This window comes from Halichoeres trimaculatus, unplaced genomic scaffold (genome assembly GCF_033239565.1).
Source record: "Halichoeres trimaculatus isolate MK-OKI-2021-1 unplaced genomic scaffold, fHalTri1.1 fHalTri1_scaffold_3, whole genome shotgun sequence".
Lineage (NCBI taxonomy): Eukaryota > Metazoa > Chordata > Actinopteri > Labriformes > Labridae > Halichoeres > Halichoeres trimaculatus.
In genome coordinates, this window is record NW_027437181.1 from 9570287 (window position 1) to 9592128 (window position 21842).

The 21842-nt window shown below is 41.0% G+C and overlaps 1 protein-coding gene across 1 annotated transcript in view; it reads left to right on the forward strand.

Moving 5' to 3' along the window:
* Nucleotides 1–21842, forward strand: part of LOC141788046 (SH3 and multiple ankyrin repeat domains protein 2-like) — a 290879-nt gene that overhangs the window by 132325 nt on the left and 136712 nt on the right. Inside the window, exon 12 of the mRNA XM_074666864.1 lies at nt 17555–17621. Within this exon, the coding sequence (XP_074522965.1) occupies nt 17555–17621 (67 nt within the window). The remainder of the gene's footprint in view (nt 1–17554; nt 17622–21842) is intronic.

Here is a 21842-nt window from a genome sequence, read left to right on the forward strand (position 1 = left end):
CTGGCATCTAATACAAGATATCTTGAAAAAGAACTAAAACAAGCAGCAACAGAGTAGTAACACCCATCGTCTATTGCATACAGTTATTGCATACAGTTATTGCATTTTCAATGGTGTTTGGTCAAGTAAAGAAAGCCATGCAACTCCAAGAGGTCTGACTTAATAAAATCTATTTTCTGGAGGTTTTCTGTCTGTAATACTGTCTGAAAATCAGAGTAACACTGTCAATCACAGACAAAATAAGTGGATCCACTGAGACTGTTGCACATCTGTCTTTGCTGATAATGTTGCAGCAGTTACAGCCTGTTTGCTGTAGGTAGAAAATGTGCACTGCAGCAATTTTTTTAACACCAGATTCAAGTTCAGCTGAAGCACCAGTTTGGCTTTGTTTGGTCAAGCATGCAGGTGCCCCATGTACAGAGGCTGCAGTCCTCTTCGCACTGGCTGCAGGATCGTTTTCTAGGTCATGTCCACATATAGCTGCAGTTTCACGTCAATGAAAACAATATTTGTTGAAAACTTCAGCCAAAGTGAAGATTTTGGGAAACTCTGGTTTTGTGGTTTTATGTAGATGGCAGGAAAAGGAGTTTAATAACAGCAGTTCATCCTAATTGGATGACACAGGTTTTACAACTGGAAAACACTGCCAGATATGGGTGTGGCATTCTTTGAGCCACACTCATCAGCGGATGTTCCCGCTCAGTGTGGACGAAATTATTTTTTAAAAACAAATGAGAAGGGATATTCTTTTTTTAAAATACCTGGCTACGTGCGGACAAGGCCCTAGTCTTGATATCATCTGCTGCTCATCTTGCAGACTCTTTTGAGATGTCCGGTCCATACAGACTGAAAGAAGCCTCCTAAAAACAGCATGAAGGCTCAGTGCACGCTGTTCTATTCTATATGCTTTCTATGTGTACCCTCAGTGTTTGTGTTGGGAGTGAATCCTTCAGCATTTTATCCCCCAAAGGGAAAACACATCAGGGTTTAGTAAGCTGGCCAGCTGCAAGGACTGACTCATAACCTACTCCTGAATAACAAAGAAGCGTTTTCAAGCAGGCGTTTATGAAGACGGTCCCTCGGGGTCCTCCTGTGCTTCATAAAGGCAGAGAGCCCGGCTGGTGAGTGTTTGAACGCTCGACTGAGGTGTGAGCTTTGCAGTCCTATAGCCTAGATTTAGTTCAGCTTGGACTGATTGGTGGCTCAGTCCTAGCTCCTGGTGTACATTGGCTAAAGTGTCCAAGGGCGAGACACTGATGGCTCTTCATGTGGCAGCCTCGGCCATCAGTGTATGAAAGTGGTATGGATGGGTGAATGTGATACGTGAAAGCACTCAGAGAGGTCTGAAGACTAGATGAAGTGTAATATACATACAGTCCATTGACTCAATATCAAGATTGATGTCTCCTCTCCACCTCCTTCCTTTGCGTAATGAAGCCAGAACACCCCCCACCCTCCCATCGACAGTGACTTCTTGAAATAAGTGTGTGCAGGCGAGTCCTGTCGTTTTGCCAACAGAGACAGTTTCAAGTCAAATATTCAGATGCTATTCAAGTGTCCCAAAAGCTGCCTTGGATGTGATGTCCGTAGCTCATTGTGGGTATGTTTTGGTTTTATTCCCAAAGATGGGAGCTGTTTTGAGCACGAGGAGGTGAATGCATGCTGAAGGGTTCAACCTGATACTTGAGATTTTAGATTTTAAGGGGCTGTGAAGAGTTTCAAAGTGATCTTGAAAAAGTCTGCAATGTACACTGTAATTTTTCTTTTTGTTAAAACTGACATTATAAAATTGGTACCAAAACAATATCATTCAGGAACCGGTATCGAAGTGAAAGTATTGGTACTGGTACCGTAGATTTCTGAATGGTTCCCAGCCCAGGATAGAGCTTTGTTACAGCGCTGACGCTGAATCTTAGTGTTTATCCACCTGTCCGTTTGTCTCAGTGGTCCAATGTTTGCTGATATTTTCTCAGTGCACTCACTGCACCACTGCTCACTGTTGTTACATGTAAATTTTCCAGGCACTGATAAATTTTCTTGAGTATTCAGCTCATGCTACAGATATGAACAGGTTTTGGTGTTTGGAACAGATGTTGGCTGAATCTCACACTTTGGTTGGCTGAAGACTCTGGGAACCATGCAGCTGAACGAAGTGCAGCTCTGTCTGATTTTGTAATGCGTCACTTTACTAAAGTGCTCTGCAGGAGCCAGGAACAATCATGTGCTTTGTTACTGTATGCATTTAAAGTAGGAAGAAACATTCCATGGATCCTCACGTATCCCTTCATTCTTTCTCTTATAAAGAATGTGCTGTTTGGTTTTTAAAAGAGGCCACAACTTGCATTAGAATATCAATTATTAATCATTTATTTGACATGCAGATTATGATTTCAGTTGCTTAAAGTGAACAGGAGAAACGTTCTGTAGAGAATCAGCCATCCTGTTTTTGCTGCATCCATCTCCAGGAAACCAGTGAAGGACAGCGTTAACATTAAGATGAAATCTGATGGTATCTTCCCGGGCTTTGATTATACGGATAAGCCTTTTTTTTTCCCGCTCTGCAACTATGCAATTATTTACAGAAGCCTACAATTACTTTAATCATGACTACGTCAGAAGAGTGGCCCTGTTTTCCAAGACTGGCTGCAGGTTTTTGTGCCGAGCTGTTGCGTGACTAAAGAATCAGAGTCTTGAAGAGTTTCAAATGTCCACTTACAGGTTGGCGTTAGTAAAACACAGCGTATACTAAGTATACCAAGATGGGTTATAGCTGGAATAGGTAGACTGGGGCATGTATTTCCTGGTCTGTTTGGTTCTGTACATAAAAATGTAGACTTGGTATATATTGAATAGTTGATAAAACGTTTAGCTCTTAAAATGTTTTCCTGAAATGTTTTTTTACCAGTTCTTGGTTGAAACACGATACAGCCACCAGTCAGTGGTTGTTGGCTGTTTGCTTTGTGCCATTAAATAACAAAGAACTTTTCACAAGATCAAACTCAAGAGCCAGTCATGTGAAAACAGATTTAGCAGGAAGGCAAACACAGACTTGTACCAAGAATAAACAAAAAAAAATGAGGTTGCATAAGAACTTTGCAAGTAAAAGAGAATATCAAGATCATACTAATATGCTTATCTAACATATCTATCATACTTACAACAGCTCTGCACAGTCAGTAAATGGATCTCTATCTCCTCATGTCTCCAGGGGGTTGGAGAATTATTCAAATGCCTGTCCATGGTTTGATATGATTTTGTCAAAGACAAACCTCAAATCCTGATCTGCTAGTGAAAGTCTGAACCTTGTCTTCTCAGGTGCTGTGATTTCAGTCCAACAAAACACCTTAAAGATATTTTAAAGAGCAGTCTGGAGCAGCATATTTCAGTGTTGAGTGAGAAAACACATTCCTTATAGAAATGTATGTCAGACCCACAGTGACAGTTTATAGGTTTCTATCAAAGGCTACATGTAAACAGATGGATGTAAAAACATCTTGACTGAGAAATTTCTCCTCCTCCATCCTTACATGGATTTATCCATGCTGTTATGAGTCACTATTCCAGTTTCACACCTGTTGTGTGACATGAACGTCATCACTACTCCATGCATGTGCATGACATGTCCAATTGTCCATGGTATTTCCTGCTGTGTTTTCTCATCAGCACACAGGAAATAATGAAGGTGAAGCAGGAAAGAACATTCTGACCATGTCCACACGTAGCCAGATATTTGGGAAATATTTATCTAATCTAATTTATCTAAATTTTATTAACATTTACGGGTCTAGACCTGTAAATGTTTTTGTAAAGTGTCTTGAAATAACATTTGTTATGATTTGGCGCTATATAAATAAAGATTGATTGATTGATTGATTGATCTACGTTTAGGCCTGTTGTCTACATGTTTTACACCACAGTTTTACCTCACTATTTTCTGAAAACGCTGGCCAAAGGGAAGATTTTGGTGTCATGTAGTCGCTGGAAAACTGAGGTTTTGGTTCTCAAAAGTCATAGCTGAATAAGGGGTTTCATCCTGATTGGATTGCATAGGTTTCACGTCTGAAAAACACTGCCAAACAGGGGTTTGGCGTGCTTCAGACCCCACTCAATGGCAGATTTGCTTGGAGCAAGTGGAAGACAAGATTTATTTAGAAACAAATGAAGGGTTTTTTGAAAATACCCAGCTACGTGTGTACAAAGCCTCATTCTGGGCTTCAATATGTTTTTTTTTCCAGGGCTACAAGTGAAACAATACCTTTGTCAAAGACTGCGTGGTGATTTGATTGATTTCAACATGGTGCCACTTTAAATTTCATGTAAAGAATCATCAACTGTTAGGTTTAAGAAGTGGTTTTCTCTTATTATGAAACATGTTTTTTGAAGAGCTTCACATTTCTTGGTATTCTCGCCTGCCATTAATAATTTGGATAGCATTATTTTATGTAACACTGACATGATACAAACAGTACAACATCATCCTATCATCCCAGCACAAAAAGAGCAACTGTTGAATAATTGCCCAGCCCTGGAAGATATTTCAAGAGCAGCAACATGTCTTTTTTGGAAGCAGAATATCAACAGGAAATGGTTTCACTCCCTCGGAGTCACAGACTGAAGGACGCTCTCAGCAGCCAACATTTGGCTCCAACATTTCAGCAAACATTCAGAGAGAAATCTGTTGAGGAAGAGACAAACAGCAGTTTTGCTGCTGACAGAAGCCTCAGCAGCAGAACAACAAGCAGCCACTAGACATGCTGTGGACTCTCACTTGTTTTCGAGTGGAAGAACTCGCTCTCTTGCTCTTACTATCTTTATCACTGTTGCACTCTCCACCTACACATGGAGCCGAGAGCCGAATCCAACAAGTTTGAGCCTGTTCTCTGAGTGGACGGCATTCTTGGAAATGTAGGATATCAGCAGCTGAAGTATGAGAAGATGAAAAATCTGGGGATGTATTCATCAAAAGGCAAAATTACAAAATATTAACTTTGTACTCCTCCATAGCAACACCAGCGAATCCTGCCAATTTGCAAAAATTCAGTCAGCGCCTGAAATGTGTTGGTTTCAGTTTCTCACTGACCGCTAAACCTGCTGCATGAATTTCCTCCCATTAAACTGAAAGACCCTGGCTACAGAGGCCTGGCTCCTATTTGGCATTTCATTAAATCCTCAAAGTGTTGGATGGTGTCGAGTTCAGGGTTTTGTTCAGACCTGTTCTCACCAAAATTAGAAAACCATTTTATTCATGAAGCTGGCTGCATACAGGGAAGTGCTGAAGAAATGATCTTTACACAACTTTTACCCAAACTTTTTAAAAGATCATTGTTTTCTGGTGCATTGAAGAAAGAGTATTTCCGTACAGAACGAAAAAATCTTTTTTTATCCCTCTATGGTGTTTTAGATAACCCCCTATTTCAACCTCTTTAAAACTCTTTAAAACGCTTGAAACACTTGGCCTCTATATCTTTAAGACTCCTCACTCCAAAAACCCCCTCTACTCTGATTGGCCAGGGAGCGGCGGAGCTGTGGGCAAACCTTGGTGTTTGAGGCCCTCTCCTCCAACGTGTCACAATGGTTAGGAGATCCTTATGCAACATTGTCATCATTTTAGCAAGTGTTGTGAAGATCTTGTGAAGATCTTGCAGGCAAATTTAGGGATTTCTACAACATATGGATATATAGAGGTTTGAAAAACTGCACACGCCCAGTCTGAACATCCAGTATTATTACTTTATATCCATGTTTACAATGTTAAAAAAGCGTAAAACCCCTTCATTAAAATAAACAAGAATAAATGGATAAAAAGGATAAATGCAAACTGGGCCGATTCACAGAATAAAACATGAAAATCAGCTGAGGTTACTGTAAAAACAGAAGAGAAACATAACCAAAGCAACTCTTGACAGAAATGAGTTTGGGTGGCATTGCTGTTGACACTGGGTGTCGTACCCCCTCTTTTCTGATTGGCTGGTGAGTAAGAAGTGATGCCGAAGAGGTCTAATGTTCCAAAAGCTGAAGCATTTTCAGCAGAGAGGGAGAAAGCTGTGAGCGCAGTGACAGCAAACACCTTTTACTGAGGGCGTATTTGAGCTTAGGACTCTGAGCGTTGACAAAGATGAACTGCGTTGGTTCTGTGTAGAAAATAGTTGCTCCAAACATTGGAGCAGAGACTCACAGTTTCATTTCATGCAGGCGTAGTAATAAAGCTCCAAAGAAGCTTGATACTGATTCACATGTGGACCTTGTAAATGAGGGATCCCCTTCTTCTGTAAATGCGTGGCTCTATCTTTGTGTGTGTGTGTTTCCATTATAGTTGGTAGAGTGAGGGGGCATGGAGCCTGTCTGTCAGCTCAGCGGAGAGAAAGCCTGAACAGAGCATCATTAGGAGTCCAGTTAACGAGCAGGGAGTGCAAATGCTAATAAACAACAGTTGTTGCAGCTGAATGAAACACGCTTATGTTGCTGTGCAGCGCGTGCTCTTAATTAGGACACTGTGTGGGTGTGTGGTCATTTAATAATATCATGTGTCAGTTCGCTCTGTCAGTGTGTGTATGTGTATGTGTGTGTGTGTGTGTGTCCTACAGCTTATCCTCAGAACCATATTGCAGCCTTGAAAATGGAAAGGAAAAGCTGAAGCACAGAAATCTCCCTTCATGCCCTCTAAGTGGTCCTTTCTCTGGATAGAGGGCTTGAATAAAAGAGATAAATGTTCATTTTCATTATTAATCGGTCTCCTCTGACACTTGGTCACATCCCTCACGCTTTCTTTAACCTGTCTTTGCTCTTTTTGTCACCTCAAACTGAATTTGCATGTCTGCAATCTAACCTTAGTGTTCCTCTAAGCTTTTTATCCTCTCTCCAGCAGAACTCCATTCACCTTTCCTTCATCTCCTTTACTTTCATCTCCATATTTTCCATATTCTCCATATCTTCTGAACTTCTGAATCTAATGCCTCTCCCCTTCTCATTATATTCGTGCTCTTCTCTCCCCTCTCTTTTCTCCCCTCTGTGCTCCAATGCACTCCATCGCCCTCTGCACACACTATAAGTCAGACATGATTTCCCCCTCAGCTTCTTCCTCCCCTTTAGTATTCAACATCATGTGCTGCAATTACTGTTAGCAGTGACGTGCTGTGAATGACATTAAACCAGAGTGCTATCAAAGTATTCAAACTCTGGAAATTAAAGAGGCTCATGGATAGTTTGAATGAAAACCTTTTAATATGCTGCCCATTCTGAGCATCAGTCTGACAGAGATGCTCACATGCAGGTTCCCATCTGATGAACATCAAACCCAGATCTTAAGGTGAGCTCAGAATCAGACAGTCCAACTTGTAATCTCTACAGCTCAATTCTCTGTCCCAGACATTTGTGCGGAGCTGGTTTTCTTCTTTGTTGATTCTTTTTGATGATGATGAAGCTATTCTCAGCCCACCTTTTGCTGTGTGCTTGTATCTAGATCAATTGAAAAAAATTGTTCAGTCAGCATTTCCAATATGGCGGTCCTTGTCATTTGGCTTCATGACATCTTTCCAGAATCAAACAGGTCACGTTTGTTAGACGTTATCCATCCTTATACATTGTCTGAAACGGAGCTAAAGTAATATATTGAAAAAGTTTTTGTGTCCTAGCTGAAAGGTTGTATCTCAGGTCAGTTTGATCGGCTGTGCTTAGGGATGGGTACCTTTCACATTTGAAACGATATGGTACCGATGCCCGGTACCTGGTAATCGGAACTGATACTCAACGGTGCCAATTTTCGGCACTTTTTTGTGTTTATGTGGTAAAAAATATGAATTTGTTTAATGATTAAGTTAAAAAAGTCAATTTAACATATTTGTTCTTCAATGTATAACCTTGCAATGCTGTGTTCATGTCCAGCATGGAAAATCGCCTACTCTTCCACTCCCTCACAGTCACAAGGATGCATTTAGATACCTAAACACCGGAACCTTTTGATTTCACATGATTGGTACCTGGTACATTGAAATAATTCAGTCAGTACCTATAAAAGTACCTAATTCAGTACCCATAGTTGGGCTATTATGATTTTGTCCGTTTCTACAGATTCCCTCAGACTCCATGTTTCCTTCCAAGGATAAAGAGGTGTACATCTCCTTCACTGGGCAAAGTTATATTCACACTAAGGGCATACACAGGAGCACCACCTCACACAGACACAGTCTTGTCTCCAACTTTAGCTTCATCTTGGGTGATATGTACCACTCCAACAGGACAGTCTGTTGGGATTGACTTGCCATTGCACTGTGCTCTTTATCTCTGTATTGTCCATATCAATTCTCTTTTATTGAGTCTGTATAAAGCTTTTCAGCTGAAGTCATCAGCCACTCCTGAGACGTCTGTGTCCACAGTCAGTCAGTAATAAATTCCGGCTTGTATAAACAGTACAAACAGTTTGTTTATTGGTTCAGGCACCCCCGTCAGTTTTCTTATCTAGGATTTATTTTTGGGTAGGACAAAGACCTTTATTTGTCGTTACCACATCATGAAGCTGGAATCTGACACCACTCTCTGACCTGAAAACCTTGGAGCATTCAGCACCAGAGCAGTGAACAGCTCTAGGTTTCTGTCCCAAAGAGGGAGCAGAAAAAGGAGAGTCATTATTTTAAAAAATCACAGATTATTTTAATCTATGGTTCCAGACAAAGACCAGAGAATGACTGGCCTCTTTTTGAGACAGCTTCAAGTGGACACTTGAACTGTCCTTGCCAGCCGCCATTCCTCTGTGTTTTAGATTGAAATGATACCGTTTGCAGAGCTTGTATTTCACTTATAGCCTTATTGGTTGGATGTAACATTATTCTTACAGTACACTCGGAGTTTGCATATATTTTGATGTCTTTGCATCTAAAACTGCAGTAAAGTTAAAGATGTGAGGGAACTACAAAGGAATGTCCATTATTTTGCATTTATCGGCCTCTTGTGGGAGTGTTTCAGTCATTTGTTTGACTTGCAGATCTACGTTGGAGCACGCATATTGAATAAAAACACCCAAAAGACTGTGTAGATTTCAGAAAAGAGGAAGTGATGGAAAGATGTTTGAGCCATGGTCTGATAACAGTAAAGATTGGTGTTGTTGATAACAAACCTCAGGGTCTTCTCTGCTTCTTCTCCTTGACTTCTGTTCGTTACTGATCGTTGATTGATTTCCCGTCTCCTGAACTTCCCTCCCTTTCTTCTTTCTTTGTATTCTCCTGATTCTTCAGACCGGTTCCCTCAGCTGATGTTCCTCTCAGCTGAGAGCAGCTCACCACTCTGCTCCTCCTCTCATCTCCTCTCCCCATCTCCCCCACTGCTTACTATTGTGTTATACACAACCATTTGTCTCCATGACAACCAGGGGAGAACAGGAAAAGAATCAGTGCGGGGGTGGTGATGGTGGTGATGGCAGTAGTGGTTGTGATGGTGGGCGGCAGAATGATAATGAGGGATAAATTGGGACTGAGTTTCCTGTTTTTTTATTGGTTACCTGAATTCATATCTCCTTACCTCATCAATGAAAATAAAGCTAAAGAGTGAGGAAGCAGCAAACGCCCTCAGCTTTGGATCAATATTAAAACACATGCATCTCCTGTGCAGCTTTGTCTCTTCTACACGGTGAAATTCAAAGGAAAAGTACAGCAGGGCGGCTGTGAGTCGACAGAGGAAAGGAAATCAAACAACTGACGATGAGGAGGAAGTATGGCTCATAACACCATTAAGATCATCTTAAATTTATAGTTTACATTTCTGCTATCAGACACTGGAAAGGCCATGACCCTCTATCTGAAACCCCAGGAATCAAAGAGCAAACCCTTCATTGCATTTATACTTTTATCAGTATTAACAGGAACTTCATCTTCTGATTTCACCAACTTTGGAAAACGTCACTATAAAGGGAAGCTGGATTTATTTATCTCCTCATATCCGCATGTTCGTGCAGCACCAATCTGTTATAGATCAAGAATGTCACCATGAAAATCTTGTTTAATGATGTGTTGAAAAAATCACCCACCAGCTCAAGCAAAGAAGGTCATAAAGGTAGTTTTCTTCTCTTCTTGAGGACTGACCTGACATAGTGCAACTTTTTACTGATCTGCACTATGATGTTATTGTTTCAGTGACTGTAAGACCTGTTAATTGCAAAACAACATTGAGGAGTTTTATATTCCTGAATGCCAGTGTGAAATGGTTTCAGTTTTATCAAGGATAGCCTCTTCAGATGCAACATCTTTTTTTCAGGGGGTCCCAACTGTGTTGCCAACTCATAGACTTTGTGGCTTTATTTAGTGAATTCTCAGACCCCTCTAGAGACCAGGGACAGATCAAATGTCTTTTTCTGGAATTTGGAAATTCGTATTGATCTTACTCTTCTTGAAGAGCAGCAGGGGCACAGCAGTCCCTCCTGGCTGCAGCCAGAGCAGGGGACTGCATGCAAAGAAATATGCGTGGCTGTTGTTTGTCACAAGCTGGAAAATGGATACAGGAAAATGGAGGAGGGATATTTTGACACGTAAATGGTCAATTCTGCAAATCAGGTAATATCATTTGGTGACTTCTAGGACAGCCAATAGCTGTTTCCCCTACTGAAGAGTTGGCAACACTGGTATAAAGACACTGTGTCTTTATTTACAGTAAACTGAGACAAACAGATGAACAGTAACAATATGTGACTCCTTTTTGTAATATGTTACTTACAGTGAAGCTGAGACCTATATTGAAACAGATGACCAGTAAGCCAGAATGTAACCTCTATCTAGCTTACTGCTTACAGTGAGACTGAGACTGACCATAAAAAAGGACCATTGGTAAGCACAAATAGAGCCACAGTGTTATTTGTAATTATGGTGAAACTCAGACTTACTTGGGTCAGGTGAACAGAAAGAAACTGGGACCTGCCACAAACAAATGAACAGTACATCAGTATGAAGCCTCTTTGTAACTTACTGTTCACAGTGAGGCCGAGCATGACTAGAAAGAGATGAACTGTACACTAGGAAACAGCCTCACTGTGACTTACTGTTAACAGTGAAACAGAGACTCCCCAAAAACAAATGAAAAGTACATCAATATGCATATTTTCATTTTACTTAGCGTAGCTGAGAGAGCAGATGGACCGTAAGACAGTGTGTAGGGTCTCTGTAACTGACTGTTTACAGTGAAACTGTGACTGGCCACAAACAGATGATAAGATGACTCTTCAGGGGATGTAATGAACCAAGAAAGGACTGTGTTTATTTTGCAGTCTTATGTGTAGAGGTGGATTTCCCTTTCCTTTTGACCTGAAACCTCTCTCTTCTCAAGTTCCTGCTTTGGCTGTAAACAATACAAGAAAGTCGTTGCTCTTAGAGGTCGATCCCGCATCATTGCTACACCACCATGTCTGTAAAGTTGTCCAATGCTTCCAGAGGCATATTGGTTGTCACACAACCACTGATGGGTTCTGAGTTTCAAACAGAATCACATTTAGTTCTGCATCTCAGTTTGTAGGTCAGAGTGAAAGCGACGTCTTCATCTGTCACTCTGTCACTCTTCACCAACGTGTTACTCCATCATATCCAGTCAGGCTGCTTGGGGATCAGTTCGGGCTCCTCTGGGAGATGCTGGCCTGTCATAGATTTGTCACACATTGCTGCACTCAGTGTGGGAGCTCCTGAGAGTGAGTGGGACACCAGGCAAGCTGTCATCAAGTAAGACATATACCCTCCTCTATCTCCCTTCCTCTCAGAAAAAATACAACTAACACCAACTCAATGAGGCCTTTAAGAGGAAACCCTGAAAGCTTTTGTTGGTGAGATATTTGACCATGACAGTAGAGGAGCTACATTATCTTTTAGGACCATTATTTTTCAATCCCTTTTTCCTGTTAGTTGAAATGACTCAGATACAGAAAGGTTGGATTTTCTTCAGTTGGCAGCTGTAATAATGGCAGTAATGCGTGCATCATCATCCTTGGCGACCAGTCCACCTATTATGTTAACGTCCACTTAGAGTTGTTGTTGTTACCACTGGCAGACCAAGATTGGTACTGGGAGTGTCCTATAACACCACAGGAAAGATCACAAGAAAAAGTGCATCACAATTTTTGTTGCCACCAAACTCACCTGACAGAAACAGCCGCTGGATCCAGGGATGTACTGATGCTGTGTCCCAGTTCAGGGGAACCATCCTTTGAGGGACCCATGTCTTGAAAGCCTGTTGTGTAGTTTTTAGATGTACTCTGTGGCTGCTTGAGATTGGAATGCCAAAGCCCCTAGGGATACATCTCGCACCTGATGCCTCCTTCATGACCGTAGGGTTGTTTTTGAAGTTGCCTTCAGAGTGAGCCAGCCTTTGATGTAGATGACATCAAAGCTCACCTGTCCCTCAGGTGTCTCTTGATACCAGGTGATAAGTGGTCAGTTTTCTGCAGTGTTACATGCTGTGGTAACATCAGCAAACTCTGCTTCTGAGCAAGGGAAATGTTCTCCCTCAGGGGGCAATATGGACAAAATGTCAGGGTGGTTTTATGGCAAGATCAGGATCTGGATTTTAACAGGACAGTTTTTCAGATTCAGACTATTTTGACCTCATAACAGTTTCTGATCCTGCATTCAGAAGTATTTTCTGTCTTATTTTGTTACTTTAATCTGGTCTTGTGTCCCCTGATGTGTTTGTTGAACTCTGGATGTTTATGAAGAACATCATGATAAATACATTCCCATAACTGGTCAGTGTGTCTTCCAGACAATGCATTTTCCAAATTGAGTCAAGAATCTGTATTTTTGACACCCACCATGCTGATGGATATTTGCCTGTGGGTAAAAAGTTTGACTGACGAGAACCTCTTCAAAGGACCCAAGCACACAACTCTTGGTAGCAAAAATAGTCCTTATTGAAGTAAAAGAACCAAAAAACAAATACAATGAAAAAAAAACCTTAACACGTGCTGTGAAAAACTCACAGGAGAACCTGACTGAAAACTAACTAGCACAAATGATCCAGAACTACCTGAATTCTAACATAAAAATTTAGAAAAACCCCTTTGCAAGACAAGATAAAGGGATACAGACAAATCCTGTTTGAGGTAAGGTGGCACAGGTGGAAACAATGAGGTCAGGGACTACCATCATAAGGGTGGGAAACATCAAGGCAGGAAGTAAAATGAGCAAAGAGGAGAGATTACAAAATGAACAGGACCAGATATATGCAAAACCAAAACCAAACTAGGAACATGACATTGATATTCATCAAGTGGAGTTCTTGATAGTTCTCTCTTTCATTTTGTTTTTATATTAGTTTTTGAGCGCTTTAAGTGGTCAGAAAGACCGAAAACATGCTATATAAAAACTGGTCTATTAACCTTTTTAAGTTATTTTTTGAGTTTTTATGCCTTTAATTGGATAGGACAGTGGATAGTGGAGGAAACAGGGTGAGAGTGGGGATTGACAAGCCGGAAAGCGGCCACAGGCTGGATTTAAACCCAGACCACCTGCGCAAGGGCAAACCTCATGGAGCGCGACCTAAACTACGAGGCCATCTGTGCTCCTGGTCCATTTACCATTGAACCATGATTTGAATTCTTTATTGTTACTTCTGGGTCACTGTAACTCAGTGTTAAGGTGGGTACACTCTACGGGATAATCAGGCTGATTTTTGCCCTGATCTCCCCCTTACCAGCAAAGGCAGATTGTCGGATGACATCATGTGTGATTTTCCTGTGGGGTGGGGTGTGTTAAAAGTGATCTTTTCTGATCGAAGCCACTCGGAAGGCCTCCAATTCAGAGATCGTAGGTAATGAATATGTTTGATATTTGGGACTAAAAATCCAGTAGTGTGTGGGGCACTTCGAGAGGAGCCGAGTAGGTACAGCATGTAATGTAACGTGTATCTGAGCAAAGCCAATCAAGACACAAGCTAACTCAGCTGACTGACTGACTGAAGAGGAAGTACAAAATCTATCTGTAACCCGTTTTCCTGTTTGTCCGTCATGTTTGTTTACACCTAAGTCACGTTTCATTACGCAAGGTTCGGAAAAGTGAGTGTGAAGAAGCTGGAGCTCTGCCGCAGAAGTAAGTGTGTGGTGTCCTCCGGAGTGCACACCATACACTGTAAAATCAGGAGAGAAATCCTGTGCAATCTGTCTTTTGTTATCATCAAGTGTGTGGTCTCTAAATGTGTGAAATTTTGGAGAATCCTGTAATGTGCACCGGCCTTTAGTCACCATCTTGTACTAAGAGGGTCCGCCAAGCTGGGCTACTGAAGTCACACAACAAAGTGACCTTTAACAACACACTGAGCCACTCGGGGGTCACAAGCCAGTGTTCTTATCAGTAGCAATCTATATGCAGGACAGAAATCAGGACGAGTGATGGGCTGTGGCAACCCCCTGAAAGAAGAAGATAAGTTACTGTGTTTCTGCAAGTTTTGCATTTCATTGTTAGATTCATGTTGAAGCATGCTTTTACTTGTGATTAATAGCCACGCTTATTGTTCTGTGTTTCTTGTACCCATGACCCTTGACCCTGGGCTGCTCTCTCTACCGTGTGTATCACTTCCGGTCAACTCGAATGCAAAGCAGGCCTGAAGTTATGAGGACTGTGACAATATCATTTTATATCTTTTGTTGGTTCACCTGACAGAATAACAACCTGAGCCTGTCAGTGACAAAAAAACAAGATCTTTTAGTGGATACACTTTGATTTGGGCGTTATTGATCAGAGGCTTACAACAGCTCGCTTGATTCATCCTCCATCCCCCTCACAGGAAACATCCGAGAGAGAGTGAGAGATTACATTTATTGACTCACGGTTTGCTCAAAGTTTGCATTTTTATCAGCGTGAAACAGTCTGGAATATATTGTATATTAATGCAGAGTGTTGAAAAATTCAAGAGGCTCTTTCCTGAGGAAAACATCCTCGTTAGAGACTCCCTTGTGCCTTCTCTGGGAGAGGCTGCGTTTTTATTTATATGGAGGAAAGGTCAAGTGTGGAGGGAGTGAGCAGAGCGCTCCTACTGAAGCCAGCTCCACTTTAATAATACACCTGCTCTTCATCACATGCTTGCTTCCTCCTGAATATTTGTTCTCCAGGAATCACAGCAGGCAAGCTTATATAACGCCGCTGGGCTTCCCTTGAGGTGTGTGTGTGTGCACGCGCTTCTGTGAATGTGTGTGTGTTCAGTGAGAAATAACCCAGAATATTTTCACACCAGTGGTCCTGAAGCGTACTGTAAACCCTGTAACACCCGGGAGCTCTGCAGCCTGCAAAAACATGACAGCATGGAGAGTGATCTGGGTCACTGACAGTGTGATAACCCCTCCAGCCTGCTCAGGAGGAAACCTCTCTACTGCCTCCTGGTGGACACTCAGAGAATATACTGCTTCAGATACAGACAGTTGTTAAGTTTCAGGAGGAAATCAGCACTAACATGAAGAAGATTTCAGAGATTTTATATTTTCAGTCCATGCATTCATTACTAACTTGATATTCAAAAAGCTGAAACCCCTTTAAGTATAATAAAAGACTAATCATCAGTGAGTATTTTTGCACAGCCAGCACAGTTGATGTCTTTTAAGCACATTTCTGGTTTCTTACATTATGTTTTTACATTTACTTTCAATCAAGTACCACTTGCACTGTAAAAAGCTGCTGTTGATGACACCAGGAACTGACAATAAAAAACATTAAATGTGCTTTGTCATGCTATAAAAACATTTATCTGTAAGATCTGTACCAGATCTTGCAGATTTTCAACCAACTTTCAAATCATTAAAGAACTAAAGTTTATTCTTGTTCTTATATTGTTGTTTGAGTGAAAATTTGAATAAATGATTGCTAATTATTTTAAATTTGAGAATTTTTTAAAAGTTTTTGATATATAACACTTTGCAAGACTATACCCTGAAACCACAGTGCAGCAGTGACAACAAAATAAAGTTTGAAGCAGAGATTTAGAAGTGGTCTCAGAGTCTGCTGACCTGATTCCTCAGGCAGCTTGTTCCAGAGCTTCCAGGCTTTGACTGTAAACGCTGTCACCCCGAGTTTTCAGCCCAGCCTCAGAGACACAGAAAAGGTCTCTACCCCAAGATCTCAGGCTGGCTGTGAACGTCTGGTGTCTGCGCTCTGTTTGATCTGAACAGATTTAGAGATCATCGGTTAAAGTAGATGACGATGCTTTTCAACTTTCAACAATCAAAGCACGATGAGATGAAGGCATGCCCATAATCTCTCTGTCTTTAAATAAAAAAGATCCATTGTGTGAGATTTTTTTCAGCGGATTTAACAGTAACACACTGGTTTTATTGTCTGACACTCTGGATAAAAACTCATGAAACAGAAACTGAGAGGAAACAAACCGAGCAGGCCCCAACTCAGTAACCTTGAACTAAAGAGAACAACTTCATCCCAGATCGGGGAGTTTCAGCGTGTAGCGAACAGAATACAAGAAGAATGAGTTTGAACAACAAACCTTAGACCTTAAAGTCGTCCTATATAAAAGCTGTCTGTATGCTTTGATGACCCTGATGGAATCCTCAAGCTTTCAGCTGGGGTTTTGACCTTTAACCTGAAGATGCAAACAACAGATTTAATGCTAGTAATTATTTTAGCATACAGTTTGGTTTATGGTAACAATGACTAACTTTATGGACATTGTTGAGTTAATTGTCATAAACAGCTCCAATCCAACACACTTACTGAAGTAAGGTGTAATAAATTTACAGCTTGATTCTCATAAATCTATGAGTTAATTGTCACATAGTAACAGCTTCATTAAGTTGACAGCTTAATTATCATGAATGCACAAGATTATCCAGAAATGATGCAATTAGGAGTTCATCCTCACTATTCTACAGCTTTATTCTTGTAAATCTGTGACATTTAAGCCATAAATGTAAAGGTCGATTTACTTTTTTTTTTTTTAATTCTTGTTAATGTTTGACTTTTGTCCTTTGACAGCCTAGTCTTGTCAAATTAAGACAGTATTTATGAAATACTACGACTTTATTTGCATGAATTTTTGACTTTATTATAAAAAGTTTGTTTCCTAGATTTATGAGAAATGATTCATACCTCTTAAAATAATATTATATTTGATAATGATGAATCATTTGGAATAATTCTAAATGTAAAAAGTTAAACATCATGTAGAACCACTTTATCCCACTCCATGGGAACATGTGACCATACACGTGCAGGCTGCATGAAGGGTATTGTGTGAGGCAATCACTTGTGTGTGTGAGTGTGTTATAGATTACTGGACTCCTGGCTTCAGATGCAGAAACCTTTGAAATCTGGGAGTTTGATATATCTTACTGACAGTTTGCAAAGAAAAATAAAGAGCTCATTTAATTGTGATAAAGCATCTTTATAATGTGTAAAAGCAGTCTCTGAATAATTATCAGGCTACAGTAAGTAAGAAAACCCAGAAAGAAGCTTTTTGTAACTAGCCGTGTTTTAAGAACTGATTGAAATGTTGGCCTTTCTTCTCTCTAATTGTGCTCTCTCTGTAAAAACTCATGGCGACTCTCTTCTTGCCCTCTCTGATGGTCTCTGATGGTCTCTTCTCTCTGCAGGTGGCCATTATTGCTGGAAACTTTGAGCTCGCTGAACTCATTAAGAACCACAAAGAGTCAGATATAGGTAAGTACCAGAGGAGAATCTTCTCTTTCTTCCCTTCCATCTATCCCCACACCTATTCTTCAGCCACCCAGTGCGTTTTCCTGAATCTCCTCTGGGATCTGTTTCAAATCCCCCTCATGGTTTGATCCCTCTAAATGACCTCATGGTATAATCCCCTCTGTGGGATTACCAGAGCGTCGCCAAGAGGATGAAAGTTTATGTTTACACTGGGGCGATTAGGCCCAGAGAAAATGATCAATGCCTGAGCCAGCGGGAGCTTTGGTTTGGTGGGAACTGACTGGTTGGTTTCCAGAGGTGTGGAGTGATCAATGTGAGTCTGCAGGAAAAGATCTGTGGCGTGTAAAGATTCTGCTTTTGATTGTTTTTGTTTTTATACAGCAGGACGCTCAGTTCAGTGCTGAGTTTTGGAGCATACCAGAAATAAGACTAAATGACTGCTTGGTTTTAGACTAACTCTGAGGAAACAAAGCAGAAACTGTGGCCTCTCAAAGCACCAACAAGGAACTCTGTAGCTTTCATATTAAAAAAGAGATGACACTGCCATTAGTGTGCACTGGATCCCTCAATCAGAGGGGACATTCTGGCATTATATATCCAATCACAGGTCATGCACTCTGTCCCTGTACAGTTGAGGCCAAAATTATTAGCCCCCCTTATAAATTCAGACAAAACTCCTGATTTCTCTGTTGAAATCAACATTAAAAACAAGTGTTTACAGTGTATCTGTTTCCAAAAAAACAAATACACAATTCCCACTAAGTTTGATGAGGATATTTTATTGATGCACTGAGTTGAAACAAAAACAGCAAAAATGAGATGTCCAAAATTATTAGCCCCCTGGCCATTAATAGTCAATAGTGTATCCTTTATGAGCCACATCTGACTGCAACGTCTTAGAGTAGTTCTTTACTAGGTTGGCACAGGTCTCCTGAAGGATTTTGGCCCATTCTTTCATTGCAAATTGTTCCAGCTGGTCCTGGTTTTGGTGTCCTTTAAGAACTGTTAGAACAATTTTTATGCAAGCTTTGGGTCATTGTCTTTGTGGAATACCCAGTGATGACCTAAGCCTAGACTATGAGCAAACTTCTTCATGTTATTCCCCAGAATCTCAACATAATTTTCTTTTTTCATGATGCCATGCGCCTGAGCAAGGCTCCCTGTACCTGAGGCTGCAAAACAGCCCCACAGCATGATGCTCCCACCACCATGTTTAACTGTGGGAATTGTGTTCTTAGGGTTGAAGGCCTCCTCTTTTCATGGTCTATGGACAACTTTCCCAAAATGATGCCCAGTGTTTGAAGCATTGATAAAACTCAACGTAATTAAACATTCACCAGTGCTATTTAGCAGCTTGATGCTGATGAGACTAAACTGGAACTGTTTGGGCACAAGGATGTAGCTTATGTTTGGCCAAGCATTGTGTTATTTTGAAAACAGATACACTAAAAACACTTGTTTTTAATGGTCATTTCCATAGAGAAATCAGAAGTTTTGTAAGTTTTATAAGGGGGGCTAATAATTCTGGCCTCAACTGTAGGAGCAGTTCATGTACAGTTAGAACATGTGAACAAGTGGAGAGTCGGGGAGGATCTCATTTCAGTTTTATTAATTCTAGTTCTTAAAACTTGAGGTGGACTACAAGGTGTTTTTTTTTGCCTGTTATGATGTTAAGCATCAGATTAGGGAACACAGAGAGAAAGGTGAAGACAGAGTTCATGCCCTGACACAACAGCTATTATAACAGACTAATAGTATCTGACCAATCATTGGTACAGATGTTATGATGTAACAGAGAAGACAAGAAAACTTTTTCCACAATAAGATGACCCCCAGCTCTGATGGATTTGGTTTAATCACTCCTAAACAATGGTCTTCTTTGAAAGTGTGAGTGTGTCTCTTTCAGCTCATGGTGTTCCAGTTAAAAGAGTGACCCTGCAAACTGGGGACCTTCAGCGGAACGTGTCAGTGGAGTTTGATATACTTATTAATACGTGTCATAATCTCCTCATCAGATCAGTATTAAGTGATGATCTAAAGATGTTTGAGAAGGATGCATCCTGCTCAAAGTCCTCAATCAGTAGATGAGTTTTAAAGCTGAAATAATGTTCAATTGCAGTCTGGTATTTTGCCAGTTGAAGCCGTTTCAAGCTTTTAGAAATGGCTTTGGCTGGTGACGGCCTTCCCACCATCAATTTTCTCCTTTCCACTTTTAAAAAATCCTCATCATGCTCAAATCATGCACAATAATAATCTCTGAAAAATTTCAGAGAAGACTCAGACAGATATATATTTTTTTGCTACTGGTTGAAACAACCTACCAATAAGTCATTGGCTCCTGGGAATGAATTAAAATACAAACCAGGATCGGATAACACAGAGACCGACGTTACATTGTAGCTTTGTGTTTCCTTTTGCAGCCCTTCTTTTGTTTGTGTCCCTCTCACAGAGTAAACCCTGCTGTTTGAAACATAATTTCAGTCTTTTAGCAGACAGAGGCTTTGAACCTCTTTTCAATAGACATAGCTTTTTAGAGCTGACTGAGAACTTTTATAACATTTCCTACAGCTAGCTGAGATGTACATTTTGTTAAAGCCTCCAGAAAACAGGATGGTGTGTGTACTCAAGCCTATAGTGTGTGAGAACACAAGAAACGTGATGTTGGTGTGAACCTCGAGACTATACAGAGAGGAATAAATAAATTGAACACATTCTAAAGTATGTTTCTTCCGTGCCATTGTTGCTTGGTTGCCGTTTAACAAGTTCTGTGTGGGCAGAGAAGTGTAAGCTTGGACACTGCACAGATTTTAGCCTTGATCCAGGAATGTGTGCATTTTAAAGACATGCAAACACAGAAGTCTACATTTGTCCAGTCCACACATCCTCAGCTGGTTGAAATAAAAGGAGGCGCCTGCTGCAGATGCTGGATTGTGCCTGTAGAGTAGTTTGCGGTGCACTGAGATAACTCTGGGATTACTGAGCCCTGAGAGAAAATGAGAAAAGATGAACACACAAATGAATCTATGAAAAGAGGACAGAGAAAGATTGAGGGTGGAGGGAATGAATGAAGAGAGGGAGAGGAATCTAATCTAATCTAAAGATGTAATCCTGCAGTTGTTTCCCTCGCTCATGGCCGCAGTACAGCAGCCTCACATGGCAGCGACCTGCTGGAGGATAACTGGGACACCGTGCTGGTGCAGGATTACCCCCCAAAAGCCTTGTTGTTGTCCACATCTGTCCACACCTCCTTTCACGCTCCTTCACAGTGCGTGCAAAGACAAGTGTTGAGCTGCAGGTCTGGATGTGAGGCCTCGGGGTAGTCAGCAGCCCCTTGGGGTGGTTAGCGTGTGTTTTTTCCCTGCTTGGTGCTGTGGATTTGTGGATTTGGGGGATGGGACATCTTAACAGCTGGATTCTTGACTGGCCACCATGGGTTCAGCCTGCTGCAAAGGTTGGTGCCCCATCAATGCTTCCCCCCGTGCTCTGTTGTCCCACCAGATCTCTACCAAAAGATTGAAGCTCCTCGATCATTTTCATGCTACACTTACTTGGTTTCAAATCATAACTTCTACAGCATTTTGAACTTTGGCATGATATGGTACAGTCACCTGTGAGGTCTAAAGTATTTTGTTGCATCAATCTGTAAATAAATCCAATGACAAACAAGTTTCACAGCTTTTCGTGCAGACAAGTGGAGTCTTTAGCCGGTTAGACAGCTTTAGAGTTTTCAAATGTTGATTATTGACTCTGTGTGTGTGTGTGTGTGTGTGTGTGTGTGTGTGTGTGTGTGTGTGTGTGTGTGTGTGTGTGTGTGTGTGTGTGTGTGTGTGTGTCTGTAAGCGATGTTGTCTCAACACCATAAGCCTCTTCAGCAGTACTTCTCGCTCTTCGATGATGCAATAGTTCAGCTGCACAAATCCCCTGTTTCATTGCGTCATTGTTTTCAGGTTTCACTGCGTTGTGACAGACGAAACCACTGACTGTGGAAACAGAGGCTCTGAAACGTATTTCATTTACTGATTATCTTCTTTTTGAAATATGAAGCACTTCAGCAAACCAGTATTCTCTTAAAAATTAACAATAACAGGACTGTCAACTTATGATCAGGGTTCTCTCATATTAGAGTTAACACGGTACTTTAAGGGCCCTTAAATATAATATTACTGCCAATACAGTATCTTTCCAGAGAGCAGGTCTGAGATTTTATTTTGCTGTTTTATCATT